The following is an 18,129-nucleotide window of genomic DNA, read 5'->3' on the forward strand; positions in this document are numbered from 1 at the left end:
AAGCGGAAAATTACGTGAGACCTCCAGCGTCGCAGCGCGTGACATCATCTGGCATTCCATTTCGCGCCTCTCATCGGTATTCAAAGAAAGCGATCTTTTAATCATCATCTACATTCCACGATCGCCACGGTGAGATTCGACCGTGAGATCGTTACGGGTTTTCCGCTAATTGTCCATCGAACTCCTAACTATTCCCTGCTCCCGGCGTTCTAAGACGAGTCAATTAACCGGTGCGATTCTTATTAAACTTAAACGAGTTAGAACGATTATGATCGTGTTGCTACGACGGACGCACGCTTATTTCTCTTCCTACTCGATTGCATTAATAAAAGTCGGATACTAACGTGGGAAACAGGATTCGCTAGGAAAGCGAAGCATGCGGTCGCGATTCTCTCTCGTCCCGTGGATACGTGTTTCGACAGATCGGCGGAGACGCGGTTCCCGGATGGAAGTTTCGCCGGGCGAACGATTACGTGTATCTCGCCTGGCACTCGTGTTATTCCATTAGCCCAGTTGAGAGTAGACCGGATCCAGCGAGATCGTTGTAATTAGATTATCTGCATGGTAGATTGCAGAGTGCGAGTATATACATATACACTTCTTTTGATTCCGACTACTCTTACATGGTGCCGTTGCACCTTCTCCGTTGTGGTCCTATCTAGGTTTCGTGGACCAACCGTGATTTATTAAGGTGGCAAACAAAATTATGAAAATTGCAAATTAACGAATGACGATGTTATTTCTTTTATATGTCAAAAGGGATTTTCATTACGCGATAAGTTAAACAGTGTCCAGAAACGGTTAATCGGAAAAAGGGTGGATTGTTAAAGGTCGATTACAAAGAGGATTAGTCTGGTTTTGTAATTAGGTATCAAATGCGTTTATACTTTCTTCGTTGGGAACTAGCAGAAAACTGCGGGGAATCTCGTTAGATCGGCAATCCAGAGCGGAATCTAGGGTCCAACTTCCGTGAAATGGACAATGTCGTTTTGTCCACGTTAGGTGGCAACGATGAAATGCAATTTAAATCGGCCGACAATTCGAGAAATCGTCGGATCTGGGGATAAAAGTGTCAGGACCGATTGAATGTCGCGTGACGAGTTAACGAGAATTCGATTTCGCCACTGTGCTTTTACTTCAGACGAGGAGTGGTGGAAAATAAACGGAAAAGAAGCAGGAATCTCGTTGACCGGGAAAGCTAGTCCCTACCGGTGGTTATTAAATTCGCAAAACTTTCGTTGTCGCTCGATTTTCAAATTCGAACGTACCACGTGCCGGGTTCCAGTAATTTCTCGGTTCTGGGTCACGCTATCGATGTCAGCGTGACGAGAGAGAAAGAGGTTTGCGGAACACGGAATTCAATAAATCGAAAGTCTCTCTTATGTGGTTATACGTCCGGATCATTTTGGGTTCCGCAGCAGGTTTACTGTGGGACGCGCAAGCGCTGGCAAATTTAATTTATTTCTTTTTTCTCATTGCTGAATGTATAAAAAAAAGGAAATATTTGCCGGCGAAAATTACGATAATACGTGCGGCCGCCCCCTCCTCGGTCTATTCTCGCGGAGGCAAACGAAATTTATGAGCGTTCGTGTTACGTGAGCCCGATTTGAACGGAAGATTAAAGCAGATCTCGCGGGACTCTTTCGTTCCTTCCCACGCGCGAAAGAGCAACAATTTGGTGAGTCGTCTGTTCCGTGGTTTATCGTTGTTACGTTTTACGTAGTGTCGAACCGACCGGGGAAACAGACGTCGGAAAAAACTGTTTTTATTGTCACCGAGCGATAAGGTATCCCGCAGTCTTTAAGAAGGTAACCGAGTCGTGACTCGCCATGTCACTCCGAATGCACTCAACCGCCGCCGTCTACCTTTTTCACTCATAAATCAAGCCGAGACAAAAGGCGCCACCGGTTATTAAATCAACGCTTGAACAAGGTTTGTTAACAAGTTCTAATGCGTCGCTTCCGACCTTTTTCGTCTGAAACAAACCGTCTAATCGTTTCCAAGTAAAGTACGCAATTATTTTATCTGAAAGACAAATCCTACTTTAAATTAATATCGCGTTCTTATCGGTGATCGTCGAAATCTCGTTTGATCGAAATTCAATCAACGTTTAACGTATCAATTACCACCATCAATTACTCGGTGTTGATATTGTCAGTAATATGCACCCGCGGATGGGTAGCTGGATGTCAAGTCGACCGTCAAGTCGTTCAATCGATCCTCTCGGCACTGACGCGGCGTTGAGACGCGATTACCGTGAACAGCGCGAAAACACGTTCGTGGTTGCGTTCGTATCCGCACGAGTGATAAACTTCAGTGGGTGATATGCCCACGAGGCGTGTTTCCCCAATTTTCAGTTGGGAAACTGCGAGTCACTCTCACGCTATCGCTGTAAGATCTCGCGTACATTTTTCTCGAGAGAGAACCCCGACGAGCCACCCTCGTTTCGCGAACTTCCAAACAACGTCGTTTCTTCGCTTCCCAACTTTGATTACAGTATTTTAGATAATTAGTGACAAACGAATTTGTTACGGAATTACACTTTGTAAAAATAGGAGAATAGGAACTTTGGGTTTGTTTAGTTAGAAAACATGATTCTGATATAGGTCGAAGTTTGAAGCTATCCTATTGTTTACTGTGTGCCGCAGCGAACTGTCCACTACATCGTTAAATCGTGCCACCTGTGGCTACCCTGTCCGTCCCAATTAGTCGCAGAACAGAAAACTTGAAATCATTAAACGATGACTCGTATAAAGTACTCCTATCCTTCTTCTTTTACTCTTATTGCGCGATTATAATTCGCAATCGAGAACGCAAACTTCGTTCTTTTACAATTTTCCCCCAATTTTCAAGCAGAAAATTTCTATCTTACACTGTTTCGTCTTGTCAAAGAGAAATATGGTAAAATATGGATGAGTATAAAACAGACAACGGTTCTGACGATTCCATTAACTCGGATTATTTGCAGACGAGGCAGAGCAGCGGGACGATAGGGAGCAACGAGGAGCAAGAAGGGACGAGAACGAGCAGCTGTTCCCCGAGGACGTCGTCGGCCACGACGATAACGATGACGATGACGACCACGCCGACAACGCCGACATCGACGATGACAGTCACGTCAATGACGCCACCGTTCGTGCCCGCGGAATCGGAGCCATCGATATCGTCCGTGGAACAGCAGCAATATCGTTGGCCATGGCAACAGGCTCAGTCCTATGCGAGGACCTGCCCGATCACGGCTACATCGTCCACCGCGTATTCGACGTCGGCTTCGTCGTCGACGGAAACCGAATCCAAGCTGGCGGCGAACGTCCTCTTCTCTCTGCCCGCGTCGCCGCAAAGATTAGCCACCCTATCGGCCAGCAAAACGCCTAGCATTTCTAAATCTCAAATGAAAGGTGAGTCGTGTTAAGTGATAAATACATGCATTGGTTCCTCGAAACGATTTATCGTTAGAACTTTAATAACTCATTATAGATTAATCCTGTTCGTATAAAAGTTTTTAAGGTTGCATTGAAAAATAGATCAGACATGATATACAGCTTCATGAACAAGTTGTCAAGTTCCATTTCCATATATTACACGTAGTTTGAAAGAGTAGGTAGTAGAATATTTCCCGGCGAGTATGCGATTCTTAGAACGAAGATAATCCGGTTCTTACTGTCTGAATCCGGCGATGTACGTCAAAGTAACTTTTCCTGCAAATTAATGGGTACAAATGAATGTAACGGGGTATTCTCTTCGTGCTTGGGTGTAAAATATGATAGCACCTCGCTACACTTTAGTGCGAATTTAATGCGATTCAACGATTCGCTCTAAACTTCGTTCTTATTCAATTCGAGTGAACAGAACCAGGGCAACGGAGATATAGTACTTCTCATGTGATTATTTTCACGAGAGACAACAATGGATTAAATATGAAATAAACATAAATTAGTTAATTGCAAAAATGATTGAAATCGTGCGAGAGAATTTATTGCGATAAAATTCTTCCGGTGAATTCATCCGAATGGTCAAACACATTGTGTTCGCGGACATTCGCCTGCTTTTTAATAATTCAACGTGATTAATCAAAGTATGGTTGCATTTGATTATATCCGTAATTGACTACGCAACAATGCATAAAATGCAAAATTAGCTTTGCTATTATGTATCATTTCATAATTCGTATTCCAAACAGCGATTTATTATATATATCTTCCACATTCATTATTATCAGCATGGTTTAGGTATTCATGAGGAATATCACTTTGGTTTCGATATTCCTCATATGTATAATCGCAATTTAAAAATGCTTCCATTACTATTACCGTATTTCGTACATGAGACATTTTTTAAATTAGAAAGAATCGACCGTGGGTTATCCCGATTGCAATATTTTAATCGATCATAGTTACAGTCCGTCGCGTCGTTAGCGTCGACGAAACAACGTTCTTTTGCGTTAACGATTAGATTACAGACCTATGTAGAACTTTTATAATTACCACGGGCTCCGATCGTTTTTCTCATCTCTGAAACACACTTTTTCCAATGCAACTTGTTTCTGATTAATTCGGATTACCTTTTAAACGAGAGAGTCGACTAATAGTTAATTCTCTTTTTCCGAGGTTTAGTAAAAAGTACCGAAAATTCATCGGTTAACAGCGTAGAGTTCGACGAATGTGACACGTGAAACTGTTGAAACGTCCGTTTATGGAATCGGTGAAATTGCCGGACGGGCATTCGTTCAACGGCGAGATATGCCGCTACGTTAAAGGCAAAAGGATGTCGCAAACGGAATCCGAATCAAAGAAAATCCCGTCTACGTCGTTTGTTGAGCGAACTGGACGCTGAAATATGCTGGTCCTTTTACTGAAAAGCAACACGCGCACTCCGACACTGACTTAAACTCCCGTTGCTACTTTCGTTTCGCTCTCGTACTTTTTTTGAAGGGTCTCTATATACTGACACGCGCTTTATGCGCTTCCGGTTAGGAACCCGACTCCGTATTCAATGAAAAATTGGGCTAGCTTCTATATCATATCATTGATTAATGAACTTTTGAAACTTGAAATGCGGAATCTCTCTGTAGCACATGGTCTAATTTCTAACTTGATCTTGTCCTAATTTATACCGATGTAAAGGTAGCCTCTAAAAAAACTCAGATTCAATTTTTTTCATAGATGTATTCTCGTTATTTTCGTTTTCTCGCTTTATGATCCCGGTTGAGGGGAACGCTGTTGACGTCGGTTTTCCTTAGTTCGCGGTTCTCCGTAGTCGTTTAACCATTAACGCGGAATCACGGTTCTTCGGCTCGTCCGTCTCCTGTTTTCGCTAAACCAGTTCGAATATAATAGCGTAGCGGCTGGTGTGGAACGTGACTGTAGGAAGAGGATAGTACGCGGTACGTACAAAACCAATGGACCATGAAACGAGGCTATTAAACGGTCGAGTCGAGCACCAACGATCCAAGTCCTAGAGAAGTTCGTGGCCCTCCACGTCTCATGCCCACCGCAGACATCAAACATCACGGAATGTTATCGACCAGACCATTTAATCAGATCGAATCAGACCCCCCTTTGAACCCTTCGACACGAAAAAGATCGCCGCGATTTCATCCTATATGACCCACGGTTCATTATCTTTTGGTTACCCTTTGATTCCCAATGCTGTCAGCATAGTTACCCACGGGGCCACTCTTCATCGCCTCTCATTGTGCTCCTTTGCAATGGTTGTATTACGCGTCATTCTTTGAGAATATCCAATTGGTAATGACATTTCTAAAACGGTTGTTCCTGTGTTCACAATTTTCATCGAACGTTAACGAAATAAAGTCGAAAGGAAATCACTGAATTTTACTAAACGTCGTTATTCTTTTTTCTAATTTAGATTTAATTCGTTTGTTCTGATTATCAATTTTTGGATAAGAGAACAAAGAACATGAAAACGTTATTGTTACAGAGTTCAGAGAGGCTTTCAGGCTGTTCGACAAGGATGGAGATGGGAGCATCACGAAAGAGGAATTGGGAAGGGTGATGCGTTCACTGGGACAATTCGCGAGGGCTGAGGAGCTGCACACGATGCTCCAAGAAATCGACATCGATGGTGAGTTCATTTCAACGTTTTCAGTTAAATAGTTTCAATTAATGGGAAACAAGTAATAATCAGTAATATACTATTCCATTAACTGGACTGCAAAAGCGAAACAAACTTCGGCTTAGTAACGAAGTCGAAATACACAAAGTGTTCTGGAAACCGCGATTCGACGCGGCGTTAATCGAAAACTTCTCATTAATATTCAACGGTCCTGTGAAAACGAATCCACGCGGGGCAGTTCGTTAAAATTCGAATAACGCCGTTCCTGACCGCGTAGCTAAATTCATTAGCGACACATCCGATAAAGCGCAACCCGCGCCTAGTTCGCGTTACCGAATAATAATATCCGTTTTAGATTTCCAAGTGTTTTGTAAATATTACAATTTCCCAAACTGTTTTATCTTATTAGGTGCCAACTGCTTCTAAATCTCTACTATTAAGAAATTGAATTATATTATTTCGTGATAAAAATCCGAACGAGTTGACGATCCAACTCCCAAAGGATCAATGGAAGTTTACCATTGGCCCGTGTAACCACGTTGCCCCATTTAATCCTTTCTGCCTGGCAGCATCGCCTTAATTGCAGCTAATTTTCACAGACAATAGAGAGGGCGATCGCAAGGGTAGTCTGTTTATTACACCAGATCCAGTCCTCCGCACCCTCCGCCTTTCGTTCGTTATTTTCTTCTCCTCGTTGAACTGTATTCTTCAAGGAAGCCATTTTCGTTTACTCGTTTCCTTGTATCCAGTCGCTCAAAATTTCGCCTTGACTGCTTCAATGAATATTCTCATTGCTCCGACTCCTAATAACAAAATGCGATCTCGTAGTCTCAGAAAGGATGAGGCTAGTCTTTCAGTGAAAATTAAGTATTGTCCTCGTTTTTATTTATCAATTCAGTTGCCTCGTCAGAATGAAGTAAATGTTCGTTTATAGAATTCGCATGACTGTACAGCGGCTTCAAGCGACGTTACACCGGAGATGCATATAAAGGTATATGGATACCTGTTGCTGATTCCTCCTCCGCTCAAGGAAGCTTGTTTTATTACAAAAGTATCATTGATTCTCTGCTTTACGATTCATTCGCTTATGCCATACCCCACCTCTCCGTGGAAATTTGAAAATCTCGTGGACGGAAAAAATCTACTGCGGTGATGCATGCCCGGTGTCCGGTGGTAGTTTCGCATGAAAAGGTCTATTCGAACCGGGGAACGTGAAATTACTTTCACGTCTAAACAAGCGTCACGTCGCGTTAGTTCGTCGCGCGTCGCGTCGGCCCGTTTCGCCGTGACGAATCCGAAAGCTGTCGTCGTCAATGGCGAACCAGTGTTTACGGCGCGGAAAATTCTACCTCTGCATGTGGCGATCTGTCGTCGTCGCAAAACGTTGCACTAGTTGCGCAACAGTGAATGGCTCACTATCGTACTTTGACCACACTGACAGAATTTTTATTAATTTAGCGTTACTTTGGAAATAACGAAACGCAGCTACGATTACTCTGTGCATTTAAAACACATTCGACTTTTCAGCAAATAGATTTTATAATTCCTTTCGGCGCCTTTTTATCCCTGAGATAATTTAATCCTCCGTTTGCTCGCTGGCAATCTTGCTTTACGCAGCAACGTTTACCGTGCAACACGTTTTTCACCCCGTTTTCACACAGTCTGCATTACCCGTCGCAGACTCGGTAGTTCGTAACTTTTTAATAGTTTTCTTTTACGAACTTTGGTCCATCCTGATTACAAGCGAAACTTAGTTTAACTCATCCCACAGGCGGATGTAGTTAAACAGGTAATTGAGAGACATTTGTCACCAGTAAAATGCCCGTCCCTTTCGTCGTACGTAAAATCTAGCGAGAGGTGTAGTATTAGTGTGTACTTTTACATACGTTTATCATCGCACTCGAACGTCGCTCCTAGTAATTGACTTGTTCATTCAATTCTCGTGTCGAGTACGAGCGAAGAACGCAAATCGAGAGCGACACGATTCGTCTGGACCGTTCTGTAGTTGCGCGAGGTCTCTCTACAAGTCTGCTTCGAATTTCGATACTAAAACTAACTCCCAGTAGCTGGTGCACGAGTAATTAGAAGCAGCCACGGCGGAGCGTCGAGGAACGAGAGCAGAGCGCGCGCGCCTACGTAATCGGGACTCGTTTCACCGTCGATGCATCTCGTCCCGATGAATGCAAACCACCTACCTACGTCCGTTATGTATCGCCGCATTGAATAAAGAGAAAAAAATATTGAAGAGATGAAAAAACATGAGAAAACGCGAAGAAAAAAATAAGTACGTAGCTACGTGCTGTGTGGGAGTATAGATTCTCGTTTTCATAGAAATCTTCCCTTTAATATATAACTCCCATGTTCTTTGAATGCGATTAGTTGCTTCATGGATTTTTATTCACCGTCATTAGAATCTATGAAGCCAATAAATAATTTTTTTTTTAACAATATACAAGAACTGTATGCACTATTTCTAATATTAAAAGTAAGTGCAGAAAGTAAACTTCGACGATTCCCATGATGCTTCATCGAACAGCTCGTATGCAAAACGAACTTTTAAACGGCGCATTCCATCGACTATTAGGATTGTAATTTCCAACAGCGTAATTAGTTGAATTCAGGAACAAGTTTCGACTTCAACTCACAGTAATCTCTATTTGGTTTTACGGTTATAGTATGCGTTGCGCGGAATATTGAAATGTAAGCACACGTATGAGCGACTGTAAGTTTCTGCGGCGCGTAGAATGTCAATCTGTATGACCGTGTTACGTTTGCGGTATTTAGGAACACGAATGTCCAATCGCGAGTCCCACAGGGGGTGACTTGGGTGCTCGTGTTGGCTACGAGTGATCGGGGATCGTTATTCATCGGTGAAATAGTTTGGCGACGAGATCGAGTTTCTAGAAATGGAGCGCCAATTGATTTTCTCATGGACTCGGTTATTGCTGCTATACCCGCCGTATTTCTGGCTTCCGAAACCATTACTGAACGTGAGAAATCGACTGACAGCCGTTCCTGTGTCAAAACGAAGTTTGGAAAAGCTTTTCGACTCGAATAAAAATGATCATTCTCAAAACTTTTCGTTATTAAAGAGAAATAACGTCCCTATACTGGCAATAGAAGGTATCTATGTATTTAAGAGGCCTCTTCTATTTATCGCACGCTGTTTGTTGCATCATCAAGTGCTGCACGTAGCTTGGGTTAAAGTTTGAACACTCTCAATACGGTGTGTTGAAAGACTATAGTATCCGGTAGCTAAGTAACTGCAGGTGCACTCGTGGTCGCTTCTTTCTGAAAGGGTGCTCGCGGGGAAAGTTACATCGCAAATTCGCTTGGAGTTGACTTTGAAGACGCTTCAGGGCTCGATCGATTCGATTCGTTGAGTTGCTCGCGTTTCAAGCGGAAATTAGAGATTTTTCGGTACACTACTAAAAATGCACCAGCACAGACGAAGTATACACGTGGACCGAACACTTTATGTGCTTCTGTGTCTCACGTTCGACTGTTAAAATTAAGGACAATTTAGGCATCCTCTGTTCATGAATGAAACGATTGAAGAATTTGTCAAGGTAACATTGGATAACAAGAGGATGGTTGTACAAATATACGAGAATGAATTTACACTTGTATTCGCTCAGTACTGTTTTTCGCTATTTTCATCGATTTCACATCCAGATTTTCTTGGAGAGCAATGATTTAAGCAATATTCGTTTAACAATGATATTTATTCTAAGTAATTATCTGGAGCAGTGACGGAGGGAAGGAAAGCATGTGTCCTGTGAAATTGCGTACGTATAGGATCGCGATTATATTTCACTGCCCGAGAATAGGAGCATCGGGTTTCAAACGTAAGCGTCGTTGATCGCGGCAAGCGACTCCAATTTCCAAAACGGGTGAATTAACAGGAACCACAAAAATTCTATTGTCGGATCTCTGCCATCGAATAAACGATGAAGCTTTCTATCTGCAATTCCACTGGAAATGCTTGGTATGGTACATATTTCAAAGCCGCGCATTCCATAGCTCGTATTGGGGTGCGTATTCACTTGAGCATTCGCTCCGAACAGATTTCTATCGAGCATATTGCCATACAGGCTTACGTTAGTTCGGTCTAAAACGTGACCGCTTCGAGTTTGGCTACACAGCTAAGTCGCTTACTCGAGGGAAACGTGCATTACGTATTCTTAACTAGTGAGAGACATTATTTTCGGGGAACGGAGACCGAGCCTCGTAGTATCGTAGCTTACGAACATAGAAATCGTTGATCGCCTATTGCGAACGTAAAATAGAAGATGCATCATAATCATCAAATACCGTTGCATGAAACGAGTTGGAAGGAAATACGCTGTTCGAAATCCGATTTCAGATATTGCATGGATATCGATACGCGTAAAGTGGGGGCAGATAACATTCTCGACGAGGTTCGAAGTTAAAACGAATTGGACGAGCAAAGGGGGCGAATGCTTCTCTATCCGTTTCAAACCATTCACCCTTTTTTTTTTACGTTTTTCTTATGGTTCGAACCAGAAACGTCGTTGAAAGAATTGCTGCTGTTTGTGTAACTTCTTCCTCCCTTGCTACACCAACTTGTTTCGTTCTCGTTGTGGCGTTTATGCTCCCACGCGGTGTTCCCTTCGCTAGAAACGCGCGCGACGAATTTAAATTTACCGTTTCTGCGCCTGTAACAAGTAATCCGCGGTGTTGCTGTGCCACCTCGATAAAGCATGCACCCATTTTTTCACTCTCTTTTTTCCTCCTACACGTTGCGACTGTTATTCGCAATTATTCACAAGTTTAGCACGGTTTCATGGAAATCCGTCGTGAGCTCTTCTGTCCTCTCTTTCCGAGCAAATAAATCAAATTTGTACTTTGTGCGTTCCCAACTCTGGCAACTATTTGTAGTCTTCGATCCATCGAAAATATTTTTATCCGCGTTGTTTATTTACTTGAAATTCGCTGAAAAAACATTTCGTTGTTTTGAGTTTACTTAGCATCAGATGGCCGAGTCCCATCGATATTAGATCCTGACATGGTTCAAATTATAGAAAAATAGTCCAATCCCATCCAGCGAACGGTAGTTTTGAAGAGGATCGTGCCGTTCATACACAGCCATTCCTTCGCTCACGCTGCGAAACGCTCGAGCTTGTACAAAGTTAATAATTTTCAAGAGACGAGCTCGTTTTCCACGCCGCCTACAGCAGCACGCGCTCTTTGCCGATGAAGTCGTCAACTTACTCGCGATGCGTCAAGAGATTCCAAAGTGGTATGCGGTTACGTTGGCCTCCGGAATTTACCGTCCGAAATCCTAACGCGCCGGTGCGCTGCAGTGGTCTCTCGTGAATCTCGTTTATGTTCGCGCGAATTTACGTGTGGACGTCGCACTCACTAGACGCAGCCAACTAAAACGGATGCTTGCTAGAGTGCAAAGGTAACCGGAGGAATCTCGTTTGTTAGACGATTACTGAATCCGGACAAGGTGCATCGCGTGCTTCGCCGTCGCGTCATTCCCAACGCGAACACGTGTTAATTCGTCGTAACAGCACCTACACCAATTAAAACTTAGCTCGCTGTCTAAATAACGCTATCATTTACAGTAACGATCTGGAGTTTCGCGAGCGCTCCATCTTGTTAAGTCCGGTGCAATACCGTAGAACGTTTGAAGTACGTTTAGAACATTTCACGAATTTTATGTATCAATTGTGTTCATTGTTCTCCATTTTATATATAAGACAGAATTTTTTGCTCGAATGGGATAAATTGTCCGGCAATATTTCGGAAAATACGGATGAGAGATTTCTCGTTTAGGACCTCGGCTCGATAATCCAATTTATCGATGGAAAAAGAAGAGCGAATGACCCAGCAATTCTTCACGTCCGGACGTTTAATCGCTCGAATAAACGAACACTGCTTATCTCAATACACGTAGACGATAATATTCTCTGTATTAGTTCACGTGGACACGGAACCGAGAAAGTTAAACACGCGATTACGCACGCTTTATGTAGAGACACGCCGGAAATCCTCGAGCGTCGGCCGTTTTAATCGCGCGCAACTTGTGACGCTATACGTGTAGCATTTTAAGCCGTCGGACAATGCGACGGAAAAACCGGAACCTGTTCGTCGGAGATCGTCGGGAATTAGAGGAGGCACGTTCCAGTTTGATGGATCGCGTTTTGTCACTTAACTTATTCAATGGAGCACGTCCCCGCTATCTGGATTGACGTCTTCGTCACTGATTTCCCTTTCACTAGAAGTGATGTAAAACGATAGATAAAACCGGAGCATGTGTGAATCGCTTTAACGTGTGGTAAAAAGCTGCATCATAAATTCTTATATGATGCGTTTATAATAACGTTGAAGCAAAAAAACGTGGCACTCGTTTTAAATGACGACGGTTGTCCGTCGAGAGTGCGGCGGGGGGCAATTACGATAGGGGAAAAAGCGGTTACGAGTATAAACTGTCGGGTGACAAACTATCTTCTGCGACGAGGTCGTAAATCACTAAGATTGCCGCCGGAAGTTTTTACTTCGAAATCCGTACAATTTCTGAGCCAAGATAATCCTCGAAAAAGTTTGCTCTTGGAGCCGCGAGTCTTGTTTAACCTCCGAAGTTTTGTCGCATCCCAGTGCTGTTAGAGAAGGTAGAGGAGGGGAGCGGGGGTGTTTGTGAGGGAAACGTCTTTGCCGCGGAAAAATTGCCGCGGGTAAACTAAAGAAGTGCGGAACGGTTCGAGAGTACCAAGGAAATTCCCGTTCTCTCCCCGCGTTTTAAAGCCATCGCCAATACCGGAAGCTTGAGACAGCAGTCGTTATGCAGTCGGTACACAATGCTCGTCTGTTTGCCCGGGCGTAATCGTCGATGAGGATTTTCCTTTTCCACGCGAGAAAATGGTTATTTGTTTGGGGATGCTTTCAGGACATGATCGAAGAGCGAATATCTTTCGATGGTTCTGACCGCTTCTTCAGCAGATCCTCGATGGATTTCTTCGAATTTAGGCGGCACCCGTTCGATCGTCATTCCCCGAAAGAATTCGCGCGGTTATTTAACCGGTGAATTCTTCCCCGGCTTCTGTTCCATATTTTATACGGACCCGGAGACGCGAGAAGCTGGAGGAAAAACGCAAATAACGGAAAACGCGATTTCTCCGCTGTGGTGGAAAGCAGCTTTCGCGCGAGCTTACATCGCTGTCGAAAAGTTCGTTAATCCCTCGTATCGCGGCTTCTGTATTCTCGCCTCGTAACGTTTCCCTGCATCTAGCCTCTTTTACCGCGAGCTTCAAGGAGGACGAATCGAAGTTGTTGGAAAGTGTAGAAGACGAAAAACTGTAGAATCTTCCCCGTGCATACAGGGTGGATAAGATTTTATCGAGACGGGATGAATAGCTTGCTGGTGATAAAGTGTCGCATTTAACAAGGGGGGGAAAAAATAGGAGCAGAGAAATGCGGAGTGGTATTTGGGAGTAAATGGAAGTCATCTTGTTGGATAAAAAAATTCCTCTAAAAACAGAAATCGGAATGACGTCGGTGTGTGATACGTTATTTTTTTTTTCCCTGTTTCTGTTGTTGCAGGAGATGGAAATGTCAGCTTCGAAGAGTTCGTGGAAATCGTGAGCAACATAGGTGCCAACGAAACCGCCCCCACCGACCAGGACCAGGAGGAACAGGAGCTGAGGGACGCGTTTCGGGTACGTTTCGCTTTTTTATCTTTTACCTCTTTGTCCCGTGAAAGCTCTGACTATACATTGTTTCAACGGGATCGCCGACACGGAAAATGCCTATATAGATAAAATTGCATTGATGGAACTGTTCGTATAACGATTTTACAATTGTTAGATACCGTTAAAACATCTGTTGCAGAAGGAGTTTTTTTGTTAAACGATCTTTGACAACTCGATTATTCCCACTAATTACGATTTGATTTTGCCAATCGAAGGGTATTGGGTTCAGGAATTCGATTTCACGTGGCATTATTAAAATTAATTGCTGAACTAAATTCCAAAAATTAAATGGTATATTCAGATGAAAATGTTTCATGACAAAAAAATGTTTAAATAAAAAGCGTCCCAGTAAAATTCCATCGAGCTAAGAAAAGTATAATAATATTCACGTACACCTCTAGTAAAATCACTTTATACATATATAAATTACACATCGTCTTGTATTAAATACGGAAATTCGTAAAATTCCGATGTCCACGTAAGTACACCCACGTTGAAATTTTCGGTACACGTCCGCCCCAGACGAAATGTACAAAGCCCCGATGACGGTACCATGCATTCCTACGCGCGTATGCATAACTTAGTGCCTCTACGTGAGAAGTAGCCACCCGTTAAGGAAAACAAATCTCTGCGAGAACCGAATCACGTAGATGGCTTTACATTTAAAATAACGCTAGATACAGTTATGGACCAACCGACGCGACGCGGCGTTATCGTTGTTCCACCGGAAAATGACGTCAATCTGGTTAGTTTCCGCGAGGATAAACTCACAAATCTGTTTAACTTTTATTAAATTACAAGTTGCACATCGTTCCTCTCTTTCCTCTCTGTTGACAATATTCGTTTGTGTCAATCTTCAGCTTATTATTATGCAAAACCACGTTTCGAAATAAAAAATTTCCAGGACGAGAATAAGGAAAACGGGAAGAAAATGGCTATTAAATATTTACAGGAGGGAATTGTTCCACGCTGACGAAAACCGTGGCCCTAGGGGAAATGCGTGAGCAATTGTTATAAACTGCACGTTCCCGTGGCTCAAAAATGTTCAACTCAGAAAATATGGTATTCTTTGAATTTAAAATTACGCGAGAATATTGTCTGGGAAGAGTCGTACGATTATAAATTTAAAAATCCTCCTATCTTTAAATGAACTATAAAAATTACGACAGCTGAGGTAATTTAGTGAAACGCGTTATCGAGAACGCGGCTCTTTGTTCTGGAGCCCGTCGGGTATATCGTAAATCTACACTACTTGAATACAGACGTTAATAATAATTATCAGATAACGAGTAACGGGCGACAGATTTTGTTAGACGGGACAAAGCTTTGCGCGGACATGGCTCTCCTACAAAGGCGCTCCGTCCGATTCCGACGAATTTGTTTGACACACGTGTTGCATTAGAATTGAACACACACAACAGATGGACAATGGTAGAATAAAATATATAGTCGCTTCGTTGCAGTAAATTCATTCGATAAATCTCAAATTTCGCATCTCTGCTCTGCGTTTCGCGTTGCATGTATGCGCCCAAAGTAAATTAATTACCGGAGTAATTATTTTAATTAAATACTATATTGCATCGAAACAAATATTCGATTACAATATAATTATTAAAAGACAAACGGAATTAATAAATTTCACGTTTTGTCAAATTAATATAAAACCTTGAGTTGTTTTTATTCGAGTTAAAAGGTCTAAAATCTTCAGTACTTCAGACTTCAGACCTGAAGGCAATTCGTATTCGACGAATGAGATGTCTAACTTCGATTGCCAAGGAACACCAGAAGTACGAGATATATTGGATGTTGCACAGGTGCCTTTCGCGACACTTGCTTTTAGAACACCTTCTATCCTTTGAAAAGCGTCTTCGCGGCATGTTGCCGATTTTAAGCTGCTATGCAACGAAGCACATTGGATAGGAGCCTTTCAATTTGACGGACAGAAACTATGTAGTTCCACCAAAGTCGCTTCAAACCCTGATGCCACTTTATTACTTCCGCCAGTTTCTCCCATTCCACTGGAACTTCTTCAGGCGTTTCCAGTGTCTTTTTGGTTATCGCTATTTCACGTCGTTTTACCATGGATACAATCTTGGGAAGGTATAGGGAACTCGAGGCAATTGGGCAAAACATGTTATTTTTATCTAATAAAACAGTTACTACGCGAAATACGTGAAAACTTAGTGAAAATTTCCGGATCAGTCTGTGAAACGTTTACATTTTAAAGAGGGAAACAGGTGTGCGGAATCAGAGAAAGTACGGAAGGTTTCCCGGAATAGGGCGTTAATAACAGAGACTCGATCGGCGTCTATTTCAAACTTCTAATTGATAAATTGAAGTCTTAACGAGTTCATCCGACGACGAGGCTTGCTCCTCGGTTATTGTGAAACACGGTCCGTTCTCGAAAGCGTACGGCTTCGAGTAATTTAAAATTCCCTCGAATCTAAGTTTTCTCATTTGTCCAGCGAAACCTGTCGATGAACTGTGTTCCACGAAAACGAGAAATCTTAAGAAGCTCCTCTCGTTGATTTCGTAAAACGGGTTTTGGTCGCCATCGGGATAAACGATGAATAAAGAGAATTCCTAGGGTGCGATAGTTTCGTCCATTTTTTCATTTCCTTCGTAATAATTTGGCGGGGCGAGCGTCATACTTCGACGTACTGGATGAAGCTCAAAAGCGGTTAAGGATCAAAGGGGAAATAGCTGGAAAGTTAGTGGCCGAGAAAACGCGGTCTCGAATTCGAAACCGGACGACGTTCGTTGAAAGATTCACGTAACTATGGATCCGTAAAGAACCCACGGAGAAAGTTTCGCCACGGCAAACTAAGAACAAGAAAACGGATGAAAGTTTTGGTCGCTTACGCGCGTGACGTAATCAAAGCCAAATCGAACCGATGGGATTATGCTGGTCCACGCAAATCCCCCTTTAACGTTCTTCATCGCGTATGTCGTCTCGGTTGACGTCGTCTTGATGCGCGGAGCGTGATCCACGCCTCCGGACACTGTTCTCTCCATTGGTTTCATCGATATTCCAAAAATGTTTTCCTTTTTCCGATTACACGGAAGACGTTTTTCAATCATCTCCATTTAATAAATTCATTCAATAATTGTTTTATTGAATGTTTAAAATAAAAATTGCATTCACAACATTTGAATATAGAAAATATTTTGAATTTTACTCGTATTTTTCTCGAAAGAAGGGATGCAAGATGTAGCATAGTACTTTGAACGTATCTAGAGGTTACGTGTCTGCTCTCGCGGTGCGCAGACTTAACCCATCTTAACCGGATATGTTTTTGTAGTCGGGGCTGTTTGAAATTTCGTGTACTCTATCACCCACCGGTTCGTTGTCGAAACTTCAACCCAAGCGTAAAAGCAACAAGTTTCTATATAGCGAATTTATAGTTGAGAAAACTTCTCGTCTAACTATTATCTCGTACATAGCCGAGTGTGAACTATTTGAGAATTTTCATCAATTTACCGTTCCGATGAGTCTATTCTCCAGCGGTGAACAGGGAGTCTCTTGGCGAAATGACCCATGCAAATTTTCCCATTCGGCTGTTGGCTTCATTTCAGTTCGCAGATGCTGAAACGGTGCAGGAATTTCGTTCCGGTAATCTGGCAGATCGCAGGTACGAGATTTCACGAGTTTTCCTGTCGCGCGCTTAATGTCCCGCGCCGGAGAGAAAGAGCAGGTCCGAGCTTATCTTGAGCGACAATGAGCGAGAGAATGCTGCGTAATGTAACGACCCACTCTCCATTACGTATGCACGCGAAATTTAACGACGTAGTCGCTACTCGAGGCTGAAAGCCTCCGCATCCCAGTTAGAGTGTAGTAATTAAGCGCTGCTTAAAAGAGTACACCCTTTGAACGGTGACTTTCAACTTCTCTTTTTCTATTCGAAACTTTATTGCTGATCGCTGCGGTTTCGCCAGCTTTCAACGGGGAAACTGATGAGCTTAAGACAAGGAAAGGTTTCGATAGCAGAACGCCAAATCGCAATCTCGTTGATGAATCTTTGTATCGAGATTGCAATTCGATAAGATCAATGAGCAGTTAACAGTTTCCGTAAATTCAATTCATTCAATCCGTGTGAAATCAGATGCCAGAGGTCCTCATTATTTTTCTTATATTTAGTATATATTTATATTATTATTATACACTCACCTATTTGCCTCTGTATTTTATGCAAGAGCCATGCATCAATTTTCTGCAAGAACGATACTATCGAATTTGTTTTTGTTTCCTTAGACATAGAGCTAGTAACAACGAAATTGAGCCAGCTACGTGCATGTGTTAGTTTCCCCTAGGGGGACAAAATTCAAAACGAGTAAG

General features: G+C 42.7%; 1 protein-coding gene across 1 annotated transcript in view; it reads left to right on the forward strand.

Moving 5' to 3' along the window:
• Positions 1-18,129, forward strand: part of LOC108631343 (putative calcium-binding protein CML22) — a gene marked incomplete at its 5' end in the record, with an annotated part of 44,691 nt that overhangs the window by 11,742 nt on the left and 14,820 nt on the right. The window contains 3 exons of the mRNA XM_026819314.1: positions 2,969-3,398; positions 5,941-6,084; positions 13,645-13,760. Of these exons, the coding sequence (XP_026675115.1) occupies positions 2,969-3,398; positions 5,941-6,084; positions 13,645-13,760 (690 nt within the window). The remainder of the gene's footprint in view (positions 1-2,968; positions 3,399-5,940; positions 6,085-13,644; positions 13,761-18,129) is intronic.

This window comes from Ceratina calcarata, unplaced genomic scaffold, assembly GCF_001652005.2.
Source record: "Ceratina calcarata isolate Rehan_Ccalc_2016 unplaced genomic scaffold, ASM165200v1 scaffold147.2, whole genome shotgun sequence".
NCBI lineage: Eukaryota > Metazoa > Arthropoda > Insecta > Hymenoptera > Apidae > Ceratina > Ceratina calcarata.